Below are 17625 nucleotides of genomic sequence, written 5' to 3' on the forward strand. Positions count from 1 at the left end.
GTTTGCTTTGGTCAGAGTGTAGGCTGCAGTAACAAGTTATGTTGATAGTAACGCCAGCAAGCAGGTGCTACTTTATCATAACCCAAAAACTGGAAGGAAGAGGGTGTATCCTCATTTCTTCACGTTAGTACCTTATATATTAGAAAGCTTGTCTCATTAAGGTCAATCATACAGCCAAACGGTGAGGGAGTCTGGAGCACTCTTAGGGACCGTGTTAGAGCACCTAAACTAATGTCTCGCTGAGAACAACCCCCACCCCTGACCAGCACACCTGCTTTACCTCTGAAGAGACAGCAGATGCCGGCGCCCACCAGCAGGGCCCAGCCTCCAGCACCCCCGCCGCCCCCAGCCAGCCGCCGCGGTGAAGGACGGAACCAGCCGATGTACCGGGCAGCCAGGCCGCCTCGCGCCCCCGGGGGCACCCTCCTCCCCTCCCCGACGGGCGGCGCGGGAACCCGCCGCTACCGCAGGCGCTTGCCCTTGAGCCTTCCGCTCTGCGGGCCAGCTCCCAGCCCCCGGATCCCACACACCGAGCCCCCGAGCGGCTCCCGCCGGGGCACCGGGTAACGAGACCCGGGCCCGGCCACCGCCTCCCTCGGGAAGACAGCGCCCCCACCGCCTTCAGGGCGCATGCGCACGCCGCGCCCTCCTGGCGACCCACCCCGGAACGCGCTAGTGGTGCTGCGGGTGACGTCACACGGCAATGGTGGCGACCAGGAGTGCACGCGGCGGCCGGCGGGGTTAGCGGCAGCGCCCCGCCGGACCGCTCCCTCCTTCTCTCCCTCTCTCCGTCCCGGGGCTGCAGAGCGCGGTAAGCGCTGGGGATGGCGGGGGAGCCCCTCGCCCCCGGGATGCATGTTGGTGGGGCCCCGTGGTGCCGACCGCAGGTGCCCGGAGCTCTGCCGCGTGCGGCGGTGGAGGCCGGATCAGGCCTACTGAGGCCCGGGGTAGACAGGGACGGGAGCGCTTCGCGGCCTCCGGGGATTTATCCGGCAACTCTGGCGTTATCCCCAGAGCTGTTCCAAGAGCAAGGCCTTAGGCCTGGCCTGCTGTATTCACTCTTCAGGCCATTCATAGTAATAATAGCTCAAAAAAATACAGGAAGGGGAGGTTGAGCTGTGTTCTGCATTCTCATTTCTTTGAGTATCGTCAAGGTAGTTCTCATTCTTTTGATCTGATCCTCTGCTTTCTTTTTACCCCCAGGTTTGGGGGTTTTTTAGGTAAAAATGAAGGCCAGGAAAGGAGGGAGATTCAGATCTTCTTTTAAGTTGAAACAAAAAGGCATTGAAGTAATTGGAAAATGGAAAACTGTGGAAATCGACCCAAATCTGTTTGCTGAAGAGGAGTTTAGAAATATAGTATGTTTGGAGGAACTTACAGACTACAGGCAAGTAAGTTCTTCCAAAGTGGGAAAATTAAAAGAGAAGAGAAAGGCTGAGAGTATTTCAGAAGAAGGTAATGAGGAAGAGGAAGAAGAACCTGTCATCTCTCACAAAAAGAAGAAGAAAACCAAAGATCTGAGAAGCAAAACGGATAAAAGCGATGATACCGCTGCAGCAGAATTTGATGTGCCAGTTGATAGAGAGGCAAAGTGTAATGAAATAATCGAACTGGTAGATGATGAGGACCACGGGCCTGTGGCAGACAGTGTGTCAAGTGCCAAAGATGCCCCAAAGAAAAAGAAAAAGAAGGTAGCTAAAAATAAGGCTTCTCAAGCTCAGGAAGCTCTTCTGTCGGTACCTACTTCTAAAAAAGTTAAAAACTGGACAACAGAAGTTCTGTCTGCCTCAACTGATCGTAAAGCTGATGTGTCTGCATGGAAAGACCTCTTTGTACCTGAACCAGTGTTGCAGGCCTTGAGCTACCTGGGGTTTAGTGCTCCAACTCCTATTCAGGCCTTAGCCTTGCCTTCTGCCATCCGAGATAATATGGATGTTCTTGGTGCTGCAGAAACAGGTACAAATCTGTTAAATTAGTTGTATGTGCTGGGAACTTGCCATCCCCCTCTCTTTAAACACAGCTCGTGATTACAGGCAAAGCATAGGAGTGGGTTCCTCTGAAGAGGATTCAGTACTAGCTTGGAGCACAGTGCTAGGTGTGAATATGACCTAGGCCGTTACTGTAGCAAAAGAGGCTCTACCTTTGGGCTTGCCCTCTGTGTGGTCACCAGCCCTTCTCACTGCTTGTGCTTGAAGTGAGTATTACATTGATGGTTGTAATGTATACGACTGGAACAGAGAGGTGCTGTCTCATGTCCATCTTCTGATAAGCTCCTACCTTTGTCTTTGAGTACTGCTAGCCTTTGTGAAAGCTCCATTTTTACTTCCTGCTATGAAGTCTCAGAGCATTACATTCCCTCTGACTTTTTTTGCTGCTCATACCTTTGAAGTTTTGTCATCTGTAGCAGTGGAACATTTTTTTTTTCTCAAAAAAAAAAAAAACCCTAAAAATAGGAAGCATAATTGGAAGCTCCTTGGTTTAAAGGCTTCCTTTGCATTCTTTTCATCTGTTCCAGTTGCCTTATCTCGCTGCTTGTTTTGTAAAGCCATTTACTATTCTTGAGTATGAAGGTATGGTAACTAATAAGATATGCAGTCATTTGCATTTTTATTTTAATTAGAAGCTAGGCTCGTGCTATTAACTTTAATAAGATTAGAAAGGCCTGCAGGGAGAGTTTTTGAAAATGGAACTGAAAATTTAAATGGTGGTTTTATGGTGCAAAAAAGTGCCATTTGGGCAGTGCTGGAAAGCAAATCCCTCTCTAGCTGCGGAATGGTTGGTGGCAGGTCATGTTGTTGCTGTCTAGTTTTGTGTAACACCGAGGCAGTAGGACTGTGGTTTGCTCATTCAGTTTCTTTCATGAGAGAAAGCCAGGTTCTCCCCAGAGAGCCCAGTGGGTCATCAGTGTTCCTGTAGAAACTTGAGAGAAGATGTGGACAATTGTCCGTAAGGAAATGCTGCAGCTGGGAGAGGCTTTCTTCCGCCTCCTACCCCTACATTCTAGCACTTCCCATAGCATTGGGCCTGAAGGAGAAACATGACAGGTGAAAGAACTACTCATCTTCCCTTTTCAGTAGTAACATAAAGAATGGTAGGATTTTGGTACAGCAGTATCTATATAGCAGTAGATCCCTGTGGAGATCTGATGCAGGGAATATCGAGGCTTGTTTCTGCAATGGATCTAACCAGTTCCGTTCATTACCATGTAGAACTAGTGAAGTTTTTGATTAAGGAACCCAATTTTATCTATGTAAAAATCTTACGATTTAGAACCAATAAAAAGAGCATGAATTAACTTGAGCTGTAATGTCTGGGGGTTACCAAGACGTACTTTTCTCCTGGTGTTGCAGGTCTGGCTACGGTATGTGACCTGTGTATTGTGAAGATAACATGCCCTGTGAGATGATTATTTGATTAATTTGTGGGTGAATCTAGTGCCCGCAGAATAGTTCTGAATATCACAGCCCTAATCTAGCTGGGTGCAGTACTGATATTTGCACCAGCCAAATTGCATTATATTTAGTTCAAGATCAGCAGTGTTCTTCACCTTAAAAACAGATATTCCGGTAATGCAGAATCTTACTATATAAGCGCTCTGCAAGTCTATATTATGAACATTTTCTGCTTCAAAGGCAGAAATCGTAAGAGACCTCCCAGACGCGCAGAAAGATGGGGAAGGGGATACGAAGAGACTTCACAGCAGTGTTAGTCAGGATAATGATACTGGGCTTAGCTATGTATTAACTAATATTAAGGTTCTCGCCTAAACAGGCAAAATTCTGTGATGCTAAATTTGGCAAACCATTATGGGTTTGTGATATGGACAAACAATGTTCAGGGAGCTGATCTGAGATTTCCAGAGGACTGCTTCCCAGCAGTGGCCTATTACAGGACTGGTGTAATACTGTCTTGTGCTCTGAATGCTGCTTTTGTGGTCGATGAACTGGTATTGATGAGAACCTTAACTGGGGTGGATGTGCTACCAGGCTTCTCCTAATACCTTTATTAGTGACAGTTCAGAAGGGAATATGTGGCAGGAATGCAACTCACAGTTTTGTACAGTGGACCCCTGAAATTAAAGTCGGGGCATTTTTATATTTGACAGCCCTCTCCTCTCCAAAGTGCATTATCTGTTTTAGATCAGATTTACATGTTTTGATTGTAAATATGTGAGTTGATGATAGATCAGGAGATTAGACAGTGGAGTATTTCCAAATACAGTTTCTTAGATGTAAACACAGTGCTGTAAATTGAAGATGGAAGCAAATCCTTGAAGTACATTCCAGTTTGTCCTTGGCCTCATTTGCCATTCCCTTATTTGGAGAACATGGATTGGAACTGTCAATTAGGGCATGATATTCTCCTTATGGGCATAAAAATATCTTGGCTGCAACTGCAGCTTTTTAAAAACACTTTGAGAACAAATGAATCTGCCTGACCTGCTAGTGATTGGAAAAATACCTGTTCTCCAGGAAATATGCTATCAGTGACCTCAAGAAGACTTATAAAGGGAGCAGGGAGGAAAGATGCTGTTGCTGCAAGTTTCTGATCTTCTAAAGATCGATAGTGTGTGTCTGTTACAATTATATGTTTTAAGAACAGTGTGCGATTATCTGTTGCTTTTCTCATCTTTTCAAATAAATGACTTGTTGGTCTGTGTTATTATTCTTGTTTGGTTTTTTTAGGAAGCGGCAAAACGCTTGCATTTGCAATTCCAATGATTCACTCTGTGCTGCAGTGGCAAAAATCAAATAGCTCAACAACCAGAAATGACAGTGTTTCTAAAGACTCCCATCAGCATCATGATGAAACAAGTTGGGAAAATGAGGATGAAGCAGAAAAACTAACCCATCAGCAGGCTGAAGATAGCGGAGATGAAGATGATGCATCTTTCACAACAGGCTGTGTGAAGGTGCTGGAAAATTTTGAATTTGATTCCGATGATAAGACTCATACTGTTAGTTCCCATAAGAAGACGCCGCTTTTAGGACTGGTCCTTACACCCACAAGAGAATTAGCTGTACAAGTAAAACACCACATTGACGCAGTTGCAAAGTTTACAGGTATGTAGACCCCCTGGGCCATGTCCCAGATTACGCTGGGTTTGGGTCTTAGCATTTGTGTTGAGCCAGAACGTGTGCCACAGTTTCTTCCACATTATAAAATTGGGGTGGCTTTTGCAGGACTAGGGTTTGTAGTCACTGATATTTGAGAAATACATTAAGATTCTTCAGTGGGATGCATGCGGAAGTAAAGAGTTAATATGAGATATTTTGCTTTAAATTGTTTCTTCTTTCAAATAGCTACTAACTCGTGATTTAGCAACACAGAATCAGTACTCAGCCACAGCTAACTTTGTCCTGGTTTTGGATAATGTAGGTTACATATGAAAAATCATTTAATTTATATATCTATATCTATATATAAAAAATATAGATCATCATTTCCTTTTTGACAGGTGTATCAATCTATGTAGCTAATAGATACAGATATATCTATATGTATCATTTTCATCTATCTATCTGTGTATAAGAAAAAGAAATCATGGCCATAAATTTTAAGGGTAGAAGGTATTGCTGGATTGTCTGACTTACCTGCAGCAGTCATGCCACAGCATTTTGCTGGGTAACATGCCTCATGAAAGACATTCCATCATGTTCGTTTCTCTTCCAAACCAGAGGTCAGCACATCTGTTAAGTGACTGAGTGAGGTTGTGAAACTGTTCAAGATAGGGAGAATTGGGAAACAACTCACCACTTCTCCAACAGAAGTAATTATTGATGAGGATATGTAGCACAGCGAACTGCTTTTAAGCACATCTTCCTTTGGTGTCTGTACGTCCTGCTGTGCTCATCAGTCTACAGCTAATTGCAAGGCTAATTTTAACTCCTCAATTAATGTCAGTACAGTTCTGATAGGAGCAGTGCTATTTGTGCATAAAAATCTGCTGCACAAGTGATGTATAGTTGCTGCAGCAGAAGAGAAATAGAAAGCAGGGCTTTCTTTATTGTCTCAAATTCACTTTGAAAAGAATACCCACCTGGAAGCATGGGGTTCCACAATAAGAAAGAAGAGAGAGCAGTGGTAGCTCAGATACTGGAGGAATCTTGCACACTAGCATTCAGTTTGTCATGGGCCGGTGTAGTCTTTGAAGAAGTAGGGTGAAATAAGCCATGTGTGGACTCTGCTTCCAAAGCTAAACTCCCTTTAGTACCTGAGCAAATTAATTAAAGCTAACTTAGGGTCTGTGCTGCTGTGCAGTCCAGAAAATTGTTAATTGGGCAGAGGTGTTCTTGTTAGGATTATTCCATAGAAAATGAGCAGTTACTAGCAAGACAAGCATTTCTCAGTCTTATTTTTGGAGGGGCCTGCTGGTTATTCCTAACAGGAACATGCTTGTTCATGCAGATACCATTGACAAAACATGAGATTCTGAAATATGGGTAAACAAAGCTAACAGCTATGGTGGGCATATGTGATTCTTCCTGCTGCTAGAAGATACGTACAGTGAAAGAAAAACTATTTTATTTTTGGCATCCAGCTATAATGAGGATTTTTGTGTAAAATTGAGGGCATTGCTGTGCGTTCAGTGTTACATAAAACCCCTGAAGTTTGCTGGCCAAAATGCTCGCTGGAAGTTGCGGTGCAGATTTCTTAAAATAATTCTTTGGGTGGATGTATGTAAAGACATTCACTTATAAATTATTGAGATAAAAACTGTTATTTACATGTTCTAGGCATTAAGACTGCAATTATAGTTGGAGGCATGGCTGCACAGAAGCAAGAACGTGTGCTGAATCGAAAGCCAGAAATTGTAATTGCAACCCCAGGCCGCCTGTGGGAGTTAGTTAAAGAGAGACACCCACATCTTTCAAATCTTCGGCAGCTCAGGTAACGGTGCCTTTTAGACTTAACTGCTGGATGCTGAACTGGGCGTCACTGCATGCTGATTGTGTTTACTAACTGATCAAATAATTTAGACTACGTAAGATCACTTCTTTGTCAGACTGTTTTATTGTAATGCACAGTGGTTATATTGGTGGAGGGAAATGTCAGTTAAAGCCAGTAGCAAACACACCCTTTTTCCTTTAAAAACCTGATTTTTCAAACAGAAATGTGTAAGGCTAGTGTAGCTACCCTGGTGTACCTGGTGTTTCTTTGGGTTTTAAATGCAGAACTTCCCTTATGTATTTAGGAGGAAAAGTTCTTTTTAAGTGTATCAGATTTGTATTTATCTGCAGGAGTGTATTTTTACTGTATGTTTTCTGTTTGACAGGTGCCTTGTGATTGATGAGGCAGACCGAATGGTTGAGAAAGGTCACTTCTTAGAGCTGTCGCAGTTGCTGGAAATTTTAAATGATTCACAATATAACCCTCAACGACAGACTTTTGTTTTTTCTGCCACTTTAACTTTAGTCCATCAGACTCCCACAAGAGTTTTACAGAAAAAGAATGCTAAAAAGATGGACAAGAAGACCAAACTAGAATTGTTAATGGAAAAAATAGGAATAAAGGGCAAACCCAAAGTAATAGACTTAACAAGAAAAGAGGCTACTGTCGAGACACTGACAGAAACCAGAATCCACTGTAATACAAACGAGAAGGACTATTATCTGTATTATTTTCTTCTCCAGTATCCTGGAAGAACCATGGTCTTCGCGAACAGCATAGACTGTGTAAAACGCCTCAGTTCTCTTCTCACAATCTTAAATTGTGATCCTCTTCCTTTGCATGCCAACATGCACCAAAAGCAAAGGCTGAAAAACTTGGAAAGGTTTGCTGAGCGAGAGAGGTGAGTTGATTTTCTACTTCCTAGTGGAGGAAATCATGTAAAGGGTAGCAGGGAGAGGAAACAGCTCTGTTAGAGTAGGAGCAGGTTGGGAGAGTTAGCTGGGGAAGCAAGTCCCCCGTTCATGAGCCCAGGGTATTAATAATTAAGGATGAGGTTTCACAGGATGGTTGAGATGATGAACTGGAGCAAGTTCAGTGGAAGGCCACCAGGGATGGTCAAGAAGCATTGGCTTTGTAAGGGTGAGAGGCTGAGGGTTTGCATATCACCTGGGGAAAAGACGTAATGGCAGCCCTTTGATATCTTAAAAGAAGGTTATGCAGAAGATGAAGCCAGGCTCTTGACAGTGGTGCATAGCAAGAGGATGAGAGATAACAGGTACAAGTTAAAACTACAGGTTCTGGGTATAAGAAAGAGCTTTTTCTCCGTGAGGACAGTCAGGCATTGGAACAGGCTACTTGTTCTTGGAAGTTTTCAAGGCTCGCTTGGATACATCCCTGAGCAACCTGATCCAACCTTATTGCTCATCCTGCTTTGAGTAGGAGGTAATACTAGAGACCTTGTGAGGTCCCTTGGAGCCTTAATTATCTTGTGGTCTGGCAGCTCATTGCTACTGAAGGAGCTGTCACTTGCCCCATTTGCAGCCATATGCTTTATAACCATCCTGCACACCTCTCTGCTCCTGTATCCTATCTCTGAATCTCAGTTGATAGTTCTGTAAGTTGTTTCATCTTGCTAAGCCGTCAGAAAACTAACCACTTTTTGCTGGGCTGGGGTATTGCAGGTTTAGTTAGATGAATTAGCTTCCTGAGGATCAAGGTATCGTACAGCAATAAAAGATAAGGGGTAGTTGTGCCTTTCAGCAGCAGTAGGCAGTCAGGTTTACCCATGCAGGCCTGTCTTACTGTTTCCTGCTCGCTTTGGAATGGCCTTTGGGAGGAGGTTGGTGGTCTCAGTACTTCCATAATCCAGACACCTCAGTTTAGTGCTGCTGTGAAGTGCTGCTATGCTGTCTGACTGTGGGAATTTGTGCCTTTGTAATAGACTCAGGCAGGGAGAACAAAGATTGAATTGCTGTGACAGATCTGCAGTATTCCTTGGCAAAATGTAGTATTGATAGCATTGGTCTGGGCCAGCTAGAGCATTTTCAGGGACTGCAGATTTTCAAGGCAAGAAGAAATCTATGAGGCCATCTATCACGACATCTTGAAGATTGCAAGCCATAGATTTTTCTGAGTTTATTTCTCCTTTGAGCCTTTTAGCAAGAGAGCATACAGTCAGATGCCATAAAATCTTAACCAATTCCTGTCACCTACAAGTAACTCGTTTCAGTTGCTGGGAGATTTTTAAAAACAAATTGTTGCATACTCTAAGGAGACTTCCTTCTCTGTAGTAGACTGTTTATGTAAAAGGTCGTTCTCATGTTTATATAAAAGTTCATTTTTTTGGGGGGTAGTTCTTCATTTGTAGGAGTAAGGAGAAATACTAATTGTCAGAACAGAATCCCCCCCCATAATTCTAGCTTTTAGTTTTCTGAGAGAACTTATTTGCGTGCAACTTGGTAGAAGATATTTCAGCCCCCAAAAGCTCTTAATTATAAAGTTAGTAATGTGATTCTCAGCTGGTGAAACTGTCTGTACTGCCAAAAGGTCAGCTGTGTTGTTAATGGTAATGTCGTATCAAGCTAAAGGTGTTTTCAAACCCAGCCTGAGCCGAGCACTGAAAAATGTAATGAAGGGGAGCATACTCCCTTCCAAGTGGTTGGGTTAGGTTATTGAATAGTGGTATGCACTAGCATTCATGTGAATTGGGAGAGAATAAAAGCATGGGAAAACAGAATCCAAAAAGGTAGTGAATTTCTTTATTGTAAACAGAATAGACCTGCTGAAAGTAGCATTTGCATTTTTTTTTTGTTTTATTTTAAGAATTGCTGTTTCAAGACTGCCTCTGATATAATACTCAGTGTTATTTTCTGTAAGGCCAAACAAGTAGTGTATTTCCAGCAGATGATATAGTACAAATCTGCTCCTTAAATGGCTGTGGTAGAATTCTAGGTTGCTGTATTTTATGTTGTTTGGCAGATGGTTTACTCTTCAATTTTATGTTCATTAAATGTTATCACTTTCTCAGCTGCGTCCTCCTGACAACAGATGTTGCAGCTCGTGGCCTTGATATTCCCAATGTGCAGCATGTCATCCACTACCAGGTTAAATATGATTTTTTTCTTGCTTTTACTGTTTTGGTTTTGAAATTAAATTTTACTGATCCAAACCCTGAACAGTGAATCTGTGATTCTTGGTCCTGTGTATGGTCCCAAGTATAGAGATTTAACCATCATTAATTCAACTGTACTTAGTGCTTTTTACTTAAGGATCTTATTGTTGCAGTGACTGACTGTAGTAGGTAATACTTCATGAATATGTGATTGTATATGAGGAATGACATAACAGATATGATTCTCTGTGCTTTTTGCTTAACTTTTATCTCCAAAGGTGTCAAGTGACTCAGCCCTATAACTCTGCTCTGAAGACACATATAATTTTTTGCAAATTAAGTGACAGAGGGTCTGAAGTTAGGAGGGACTCACAAAAGATTATGCAAAGAAGAGTGCTGGACTAGAGAACAAAAAGTGTCTCTGGGCATTGTCTTTTATATTACCTTCAGCTGTGTTACTTCCAATGTACCATGTGTATATAAAAAACAATGTCCTGTGGCAAGCTCTTGGCCAGAGCACGACAGGTTCCTGCTAGTTTTCCATGGTGAACTTCATGGTATTTCCTGAATACTTTCAGGTCCCTCGTACTTCTGAGCTGTATGTACACCGAAGCGGCAGAACAGCCCGAGCTGCCAATGAAGGCCTCAGCTTACTGCTCATTGGCCCTGATGACTTGATCAATTTTAGGAAAATTTATAAGACATTGGAGAAGAGTGAAGAGCTGCCATTTTTCCCAGTTGAAACCAAGTGCATGACTTCTATCAAGGTAAAGAAACAACAATCTCTTTGCAGCCTGAGTAGTTGCTTGCTTACATATAATACACATTTGCATTGCTCATCACGTTCTTTCCAGGTTTTCGATGAAATTTACTCTTCAGGACCTGGATTTGAAAATGAAGTTAATCACACTTTATCTTATTTTAAACAATATTTATGATTTCTCTTGAATAACTGGCCCAAGAAAGGTGTTCAAACCTAAATATCACTTACAGTTTTCTTGCATGTTGATATGTAGAGCTTCTGTTAGCTGGATTCCCAAAAACAGTACAGGGAAGCAAGTATGGTTTGTGGCTCAGGTGCTGGGATGGCTCTGTTAAGTGTTAGACTAGAGAATGGTAGCAGGTCCAGGGATCTTCAGTGGTCTTTGTCTGCCTCTTCTCAGTTGATGTAGTGAGTTGTCTGCTTTTTCAAAAGTTCCTATACAATGAGTCCATTGAACCCCATCAAAAGGGTGTTTAGTATGAACCTTTCAGGAGATGCAGCTTTCTGAAAGAGGAAGAAATCAAAGCAATGCTTCCACAGTCTCATATTTCTCCTCTTGTAACAAAGAGAATTTGACTATTTTTTTTTTTTTCCCCCATCTCCCCCTCCGTCTGCCCCCTCCACCCACCAAAAAGTTTCTGGTTACTGAAAGAAATCTGTTGTTTTTAGAGTGTTTCTTCAGAGGTCTCTTCTGTGTTTCTTGATGAGTAGTTCTCTGCTGCTATCATGCTCTGTCAATTAATAGGTAAATAAATACTGTTTCCACACTCAGATTTTCCTGCCACCATCTCACGATCTCTCCTATTTGTAACAGAGCTCCTCTCCCTAGAAAAGATGTCTGTAATTGTAATTACAGGACTTCAGCCTCGTAGGCCCTTCATATGGGTCAGGTCTCATTTACACTTTGCCCTGGGCTTAGTCACAAAGCCATTGTAGTTGGGACAAATAGTGCTACGGGTTCTTTATGTCTGTCCCTTTGGCATGCTCATTCCCTGGTTCTGCTTGCCTCCCTTCAAGTTCAGGAAAAGTGTGAAGGGATTTCACACTGGAGAGGAATAGAATTGGTGAACCATGGTAGAGGAAAGTCTGAAGGAGAGCTCAAGTTTTACAAAGATGGAAAAACTGTTTAAAATTTCTTGTGATGGTCTAAGAAGATGTGACTGACTTGCTTTATTAGTCCACTGCACATTTAATTTCCTCTCTCTCTGCTCCTTAATTATCTGGCAGTTCTAGCTGGTGCAGCTACTGTGTAGCACCAGACTATTCAGTAGGGGTGGTGAGGGTGTCCAGCACAGGGTTTGTTTTGTGTAACCACAGGCACATTCCAAGCCACAGAACTTGCTAATGGGTTGGTTATTATTCATTGTCAGTGCAGATTTTCTTTCCATAATGAATTGGATCTAAGACAGCTTGGCCTAGCTGGAAGGCTGCAGGTCATGTTAGGTTTGCTGGACATCTTTGTTCTATCTGTGTGCATCTGGGAAGAAGGACAGGACATTTTGTCCTATGCCTAAACAAGATCCAGGTGCGTTTCTGAAAACAGGAATACCTTCTTCCATATGGGTGGCAGGAGCTTACTTCTTCAGAGTGGGATGAAGCTAGTGGCTGCTCCTTATTGCTGAGACTAGTAACTTTCCTATAAGGTGTACCATGTAACTTGGAAATGTCTGAATCATGGTTTGTCCTTGATGTCTCTGAAGTGTTTGTAATGTTTCATTTAAAGAACGAGGAGTTAACATTTTGGCATGTTTAGTAGTTGAGATGTTTTAGAAGTCAGATTCGATCATGGATCTGAAGGAGGAGAATGCTTCAGCAAATGGTCTATTAAGTGAGGCATCTGCTTGGGATATCAATAGGGAACAGAAGTGTCTCTCTGCACCTCGGTTGCATTGCAGTGCATGTTCTCAAGTGCTGATTCTGCTAAAGCGCCCAAAGTTTAAACCTGATCACAGTGTCTAAAATGTACTTTTTTTGCAGGAGCGGATGAATCTGGCACGGCAGATTGAGAAGGCAGAATTTTTCAACAGTCGAGCAAAGCAACATAACTCCTGGCTCCAGCAAGCTGCAGAGGCTCTTGAGATTGATCTTGATGATGACATGCTTATGGGCAAGTGGAAATTTTTGCTTGTTTATGGATATAAACATATGGGGCTCACCTAGTCCCATAGAACTGGTGTTCAGAAGCAGCCACACCGTGGCAGAGAAACTCTTAAAACCTGCAAGGCAGAAGGGGAAGGGAAGGAGTGTCATTACTTAGAACATAGTGATGCTGGTATTTCCAGGATGATTGTGCAGTAGATAGTGCTGGAGCTGAGGGAGTGAGGTGTGACAATTCTGGCAAGCTGCAGACAAGTCCACGTGTTGTAGGACAAGAACCATTGAGCTTCTGGCAAACATTTTAAAGTAATCTAAGAGCCCAGAACTACTTGCTTGAGTCTTGTCTCCTCAAAGAAAAAGCTGTTTCTCTACTTGTATGTCTCTCAGCCCCCTGTAGTCAGGCAGCAGGACAGGAGCCTGACAGCTCTGTGTGGGAACACCCAGGAAGTGCTAGCTAACACCAAAATTGTGTGAGCCTTACTTAGGTTGAGTTGTGTGGGCTAAACAGCCAATGCTTAGATTCAAATTGCTGAGGTTTTTGGTGGTGTTTTAGAAGTAAATAATTTCTTACATTTTAAAAATTAAATGTTCTGAAGTCAGTGCCTGAGAGAATGCAGGCTGTGTATTCTCAAAATAGGGCTGCACAGAATAGGGCTGTGCAGCTAGAGGTGCCTATTAGTTCAGTGCCATGAAGTTTTGCAATGCTTAGATGCACTGTAGGATGCCACATTGTATTCAAATTTTAGGAGCTGAAGGTATGATTTCCTACCAGTTCTATGAAGGCATGCTGAATAGGGGTGCTGCCTGGGCCACTTCAGCTTAAGTTGTCTCTAATGTGTTAGCTGCTAAATATGCAGATGCCTAAATTTTGAAGCATGTTCAGATTAATTTTTTTCTTTATTCATGGCTGGACTAGCTTGTTCTCAACCACTTTGCAAGCAAACACTAATTGTCTCAGTCCAAACTGTTCAGGAGCACTCTCAGATAATTAGCACTCTGCTGTCTTGTTTTGACATAATCTGAGTATGCTGTGCTTTGGAATGAGTTTCAAAACAGCACATCCAGTCCAAGTAAGTTGTGGCTCTCAAGTGAAGCACTTTGTAATTGCCACACAGAATCTTGCCAGATTCATGCTTTAAAATGTATTCAGTCTCTGATTCTTCTGCAGTTTGTTGGAGACCAATTAAAATCACAGTCATTCGTCCCATAAAGGAAATGCCTCTTACACTGTTACAAAGGATTTAGTAATGTCCTTTCAATTTACATCACAGCAACCTTGACTTCATTTATTTTCTCCAGTTCAAGCCTCTGACTCTGTTAACTCTCAAATCTTTTCTACGCCCTTCTTTCTCCTATGTTATTAAATCTGAACACCTCATTGGTGTTCATGTATAAGGAGGAAGGACTTTCAGTTTTACAGATGCTGAAATAAGGCATGCATAAACTAATGAAATACACAGAAGCGGCTTCTGCCTGAGGTAGAAGCCCTGGGTTAAGAACTTATCTTCTGGACCCTCTTTCCTTTTGTTCCTGAGTCCATTCAGGGTTGAAAGTCAACTGAATGATTTAGCAGAATAGTACGTGGACTATAGTTGCTCAGTAGTCAGGATTCTTCTTGATCTTGTTATCTTGTGGGCAGCCTGGGTTATCTGAAAGTGTCACAAATGACTGGCAGACTGTATGGGAGTTGTGACCTTGTTAAGAGAGACAAAGATGAGATTAGCATCTCACTGTAGCATTACAAAAGCCTGATGAAAGAGGCCAATGCAAGTTCTTCTCTTGTTGTAACATTCCATATCATTGTTTTCTGCCCAAAGGAAGAAAAACTAGTGAGGAAGAAGAAAGCCAGAAGCAAAAGATACTGAAGGGGATGAAAAAACAACTGAAACGTATGTTGTCCCAGCCACTGTTTAAAGTTCTTATGAAAACCAAGTACCCAACACAGTCTGGAAAACTACTCCTGCCTCAGACGTCAGTGAGCATTTCAAAATCTGCTCTGGGTACTGTGTCCAAACAACAAGCCAAGAAGAAGAAATCAATAAAATTAAATCAGGTAACTGGATGAGATGACTTAGTGTGATGGAAGCAAGGACAATCCTTATCAAGGCTGCCAGTGCTTATGGAGGAACTCAGCTAAAAGACACGTAGTTATCAGAGGATTTGTCTTGGTTCTGCAGGCACAAAGCAAAATGTTGATTTAAAGGACTCAGTTAACATGCAGTAAATTACAGTTAAGTCTTGTCTTGGATCTTGTTTTCTTATTTTTTTACTGATTTTTTCTTGCTTTCTGTATTAATAGAAGTTAATTTGTTTTGAAATCACTCTGTTTATTACTCCCTTTTGTGAGATGGGTAAAAGCTACTGGGTAAAATTCACTGTGGGCATACTTGATTTGAATTTTAAACTTGATTTAAACAGAACTTGATTTGAATTTCAATGTCCTTAAAGGACAGGGGTACATAGGCTGTATACAGTCCAAGTACAATCTGGGCTGTTATTAGTGGGAGGTTTGGCTTTTACTGCAGCCAGTTCAGTGAGACAAAGGCAGCAAATATAGGTAGTGTTACCAGCAAGTCTATAACTGTGGTTATGGAAATCTCTCTCAGTTTTCTTTTTCCTCTGATAATATTTCTCTGCTCTGTTCTCCACTGGATCTAATTCCATTAGTCTGGTGTTAATATGTTCTAGAATGTGCAAAAAAAGTCAAAGTGACAATGGGCCAGGACTGACCTTGGAAGATGTGTAGATTTTTGAGGAATAAGTGTTGCTACTCAATGTTTTATCAACTAATATTTGGAGTTAAGTCTGTATTTGAAAGCATGTTAGAACCTTTGCTTGAGTGGAGCAGATGTTGTGAAATGTCACTTCTGAAGAGTGCTTCATAAGAATTACGCTTGTAAGTCATTTTACCTAACCTGAGCAAATAATTTTTTAAACATATTTTTAAAAATATGTCAGAAAAATATATTTTGAATTTTTGTTAAAATGTATCTGCTATAAAACCCAAAGTCTGTGTCTGTTTTCAGTCACTTGAGATTTCTAAATTCCTCGTAGCAGATGCTGTTTGCACTTAGCAGGCAAGGAGAGGGGAAAGGCACCCAAAAGGTAAGAAATAGCAGTGGGATCTGTGCTGATGGGAGCACAGGGAACCTTCAGCTGTCAGCTCTAGATCGGGCTGAGATCTTGCACGTCAAACAGTATAGAACCAGTGTTGGTGCCAGGAGGCACCAATTTACTCAGCTAGTGAAAGAGCAATCTGTCTATGGAGTTGAGTGCCCCCTCCAACCACTTGCTGGGTATGTGAGAATGGCAAAGCCTTTACTCTTTCATCAATATAAGTAATTGAGCCCTCTCCAACCTCCCATCTCTGGAGGGCTTTTCTTTTGCTTCCTTGCCTTACTGAAGAGCTGTGACACAAGCATAGAGAGCTTATCAATTATGTATGAAGCTTTCCTTGCATCGCTCTGTTTGTCTCATGGCCTTCAGAGTAAAAGGGGGAAGTTTTGTGGGGGAAGAGATGGTAGGGTTCTGCTTCCTCACCCGTGTGAGAAGATGACACATCTTTGAAGTTAATGTGACATCTGAAAAAATGGAATTTAAAGGCAGTTCCTTGTAAGGAAAGCTGAAAGAAAAAATAACTGAGCAAAGGCAAGCATGCCTTCATTCCTTTTCTCTGCCTTTTTAATCACATTCTTACATTATGGAAAGGAAACTTGCATTGGGTTTGCATCGCTGAAGGGATTGAAGACCAGGTCGGCCTTTTCTGCATCTTGTGATACGTTATTGCTTGCAATTCATCAGCAAAATCAAGGCTGGATCCTGACACTAGAGTTCTGCATCTCCTCACTTGTTTGAAATTTGCATAAGGCAGGATAGTTTTGGCAATTTATAATTCCATGTAATTATGAGAACTGAATTGGGTGACAGTGAGAGGATTGTTATTTCCTCTCCATCATTGCTGTCAAGTTTTTCAACTGCTTCTGTTTCCCTGTGTTTACCAACCTAGTTCTCACGCTCCCAGCCCACTGTCTTGCTAAGTCTCCCCAAGATGGAGCACGACACTTCTGCCCTCCTCACCACCTTCATGCTTGCCTGTGGGGCATGCTCTGCTGCTGGTTTTCTCCCACAGCCTCTGATGAACTCAGCATGAGTTCTCAATGCTTGATCTACTGATGCTGCACCCGCACAGGAGCTCAAGCGGGGCTTGGACCCTATAAATATCTTGGTGTCTTAAAAAGAATACTTGTCTCGTGCTGTGAAAGCTCTATTGAGGCCTCCTGCTTTGCCTTGTCCTTAACGGCATACCGTGAGTCCTCTACCTAGAGGAAATCCTTATACTTGTTTTACCTAATTTAAACAAGTTACTAAACAATAACTGGAAAATAGTACCACTTAGTTGCCCTCCTCCAATGGGACCTAGGTTACTGCAGGAAGAGAGGAAGGCCAAGGAGAATGTTTTGTCCAGCTCTGATCATTTGCATGTGCATCACTGGTGCAAATTAGACATGAAGAGTTTTATATCAAATACATTTGGGCAGTTAAATTTTAGTATTTAATGAAATACATTGTATCAAATCTTTTCCGTAATGTTCTGCTGGCACAACAGTTACACCAAGGCCTCAAGTAATTTTGTGGCAGCTTATGTCTGCTAAAATACCCATTAATTAAAGGATTAATTAAGTCTGTTTAGGCTATTTGGAAGTTGTCACAGCAACTTCCAAGTAGATGAATGAAAGTGTGAGTTCAGGAGAGTATTAGTAGG

General features: G+C 42.2%; 1 protein-coding gene across 1 annotated transcript; it reads left to right on the top strand.

The window, feature by feature from the left end:
- The first annotated feature begins 664 nt into the window (after window positions 1-664).
- On the top strand, window positions 665-15631 carry DDX24 (DEAD-box helicase 24). Its single transcript, XM_030482999.1, has 9 exons — window positions 665-811; window positions 1204-1956; window positions 4686-5063; window positions 6738-6891; window positions 7277-7792; window positions 9920-9995; window positions 10582-10770; window positions 12744-12873; window positions 14681-15631. The coding sequence occupies exons 2-9, from the start codon at window positions 1227-1229 to the stop codon at window positions 14926-14928; spliced, it is 2421 nt and encodes an 806-aa protein (XP_030338859.1). The 5' UTR covers window positions 665-811; window positions 1204-1226; the 3' UTR covers window positions 14929-15631.
- The last annotated feature ends 1994 nt before the right edge of the window (window positions 15632-17625 follow it).

The sequence above is a fragment of the Strigops habroptila genome, chromosome 4 (assembly GCF_004027225.2).
Source record: "Strigops habroptila isolate Jane chromosome 4, bStrHab1.2.pri, whole genome shotgun sequence".
NCBI lineage: Eukaryota > Metazoa > Chordata > Aves > Psittaciformes > Psittacidae > Strigops > Strigops habroptila.

Bases quoted from the DNA above. Each gene is read 5' to 3' on its own strand.
- DDX24 (XM_030482999.1), top strand. From the start codon at position 1,227: ATGAAGGCCAGGAAAGGAGGGAGATTCAGATCTTCTTTTAAGTTGAAA. The intron at 1,957-4,685 runs GTACAAATCTGT...TGGTTTTTTTAG, and splicing joins TCTTGGTGCTGCAGAAACAG to GAAGCGGCAAAACGCTTGCA. The intron at 7,793-9,919 runs GTGAGTTGATTT...TCACTTTCTCAG, and splicing joins AGGTTTGCTGAGCGAGAGAG to CTGCGTCCTCCTGACAACAG.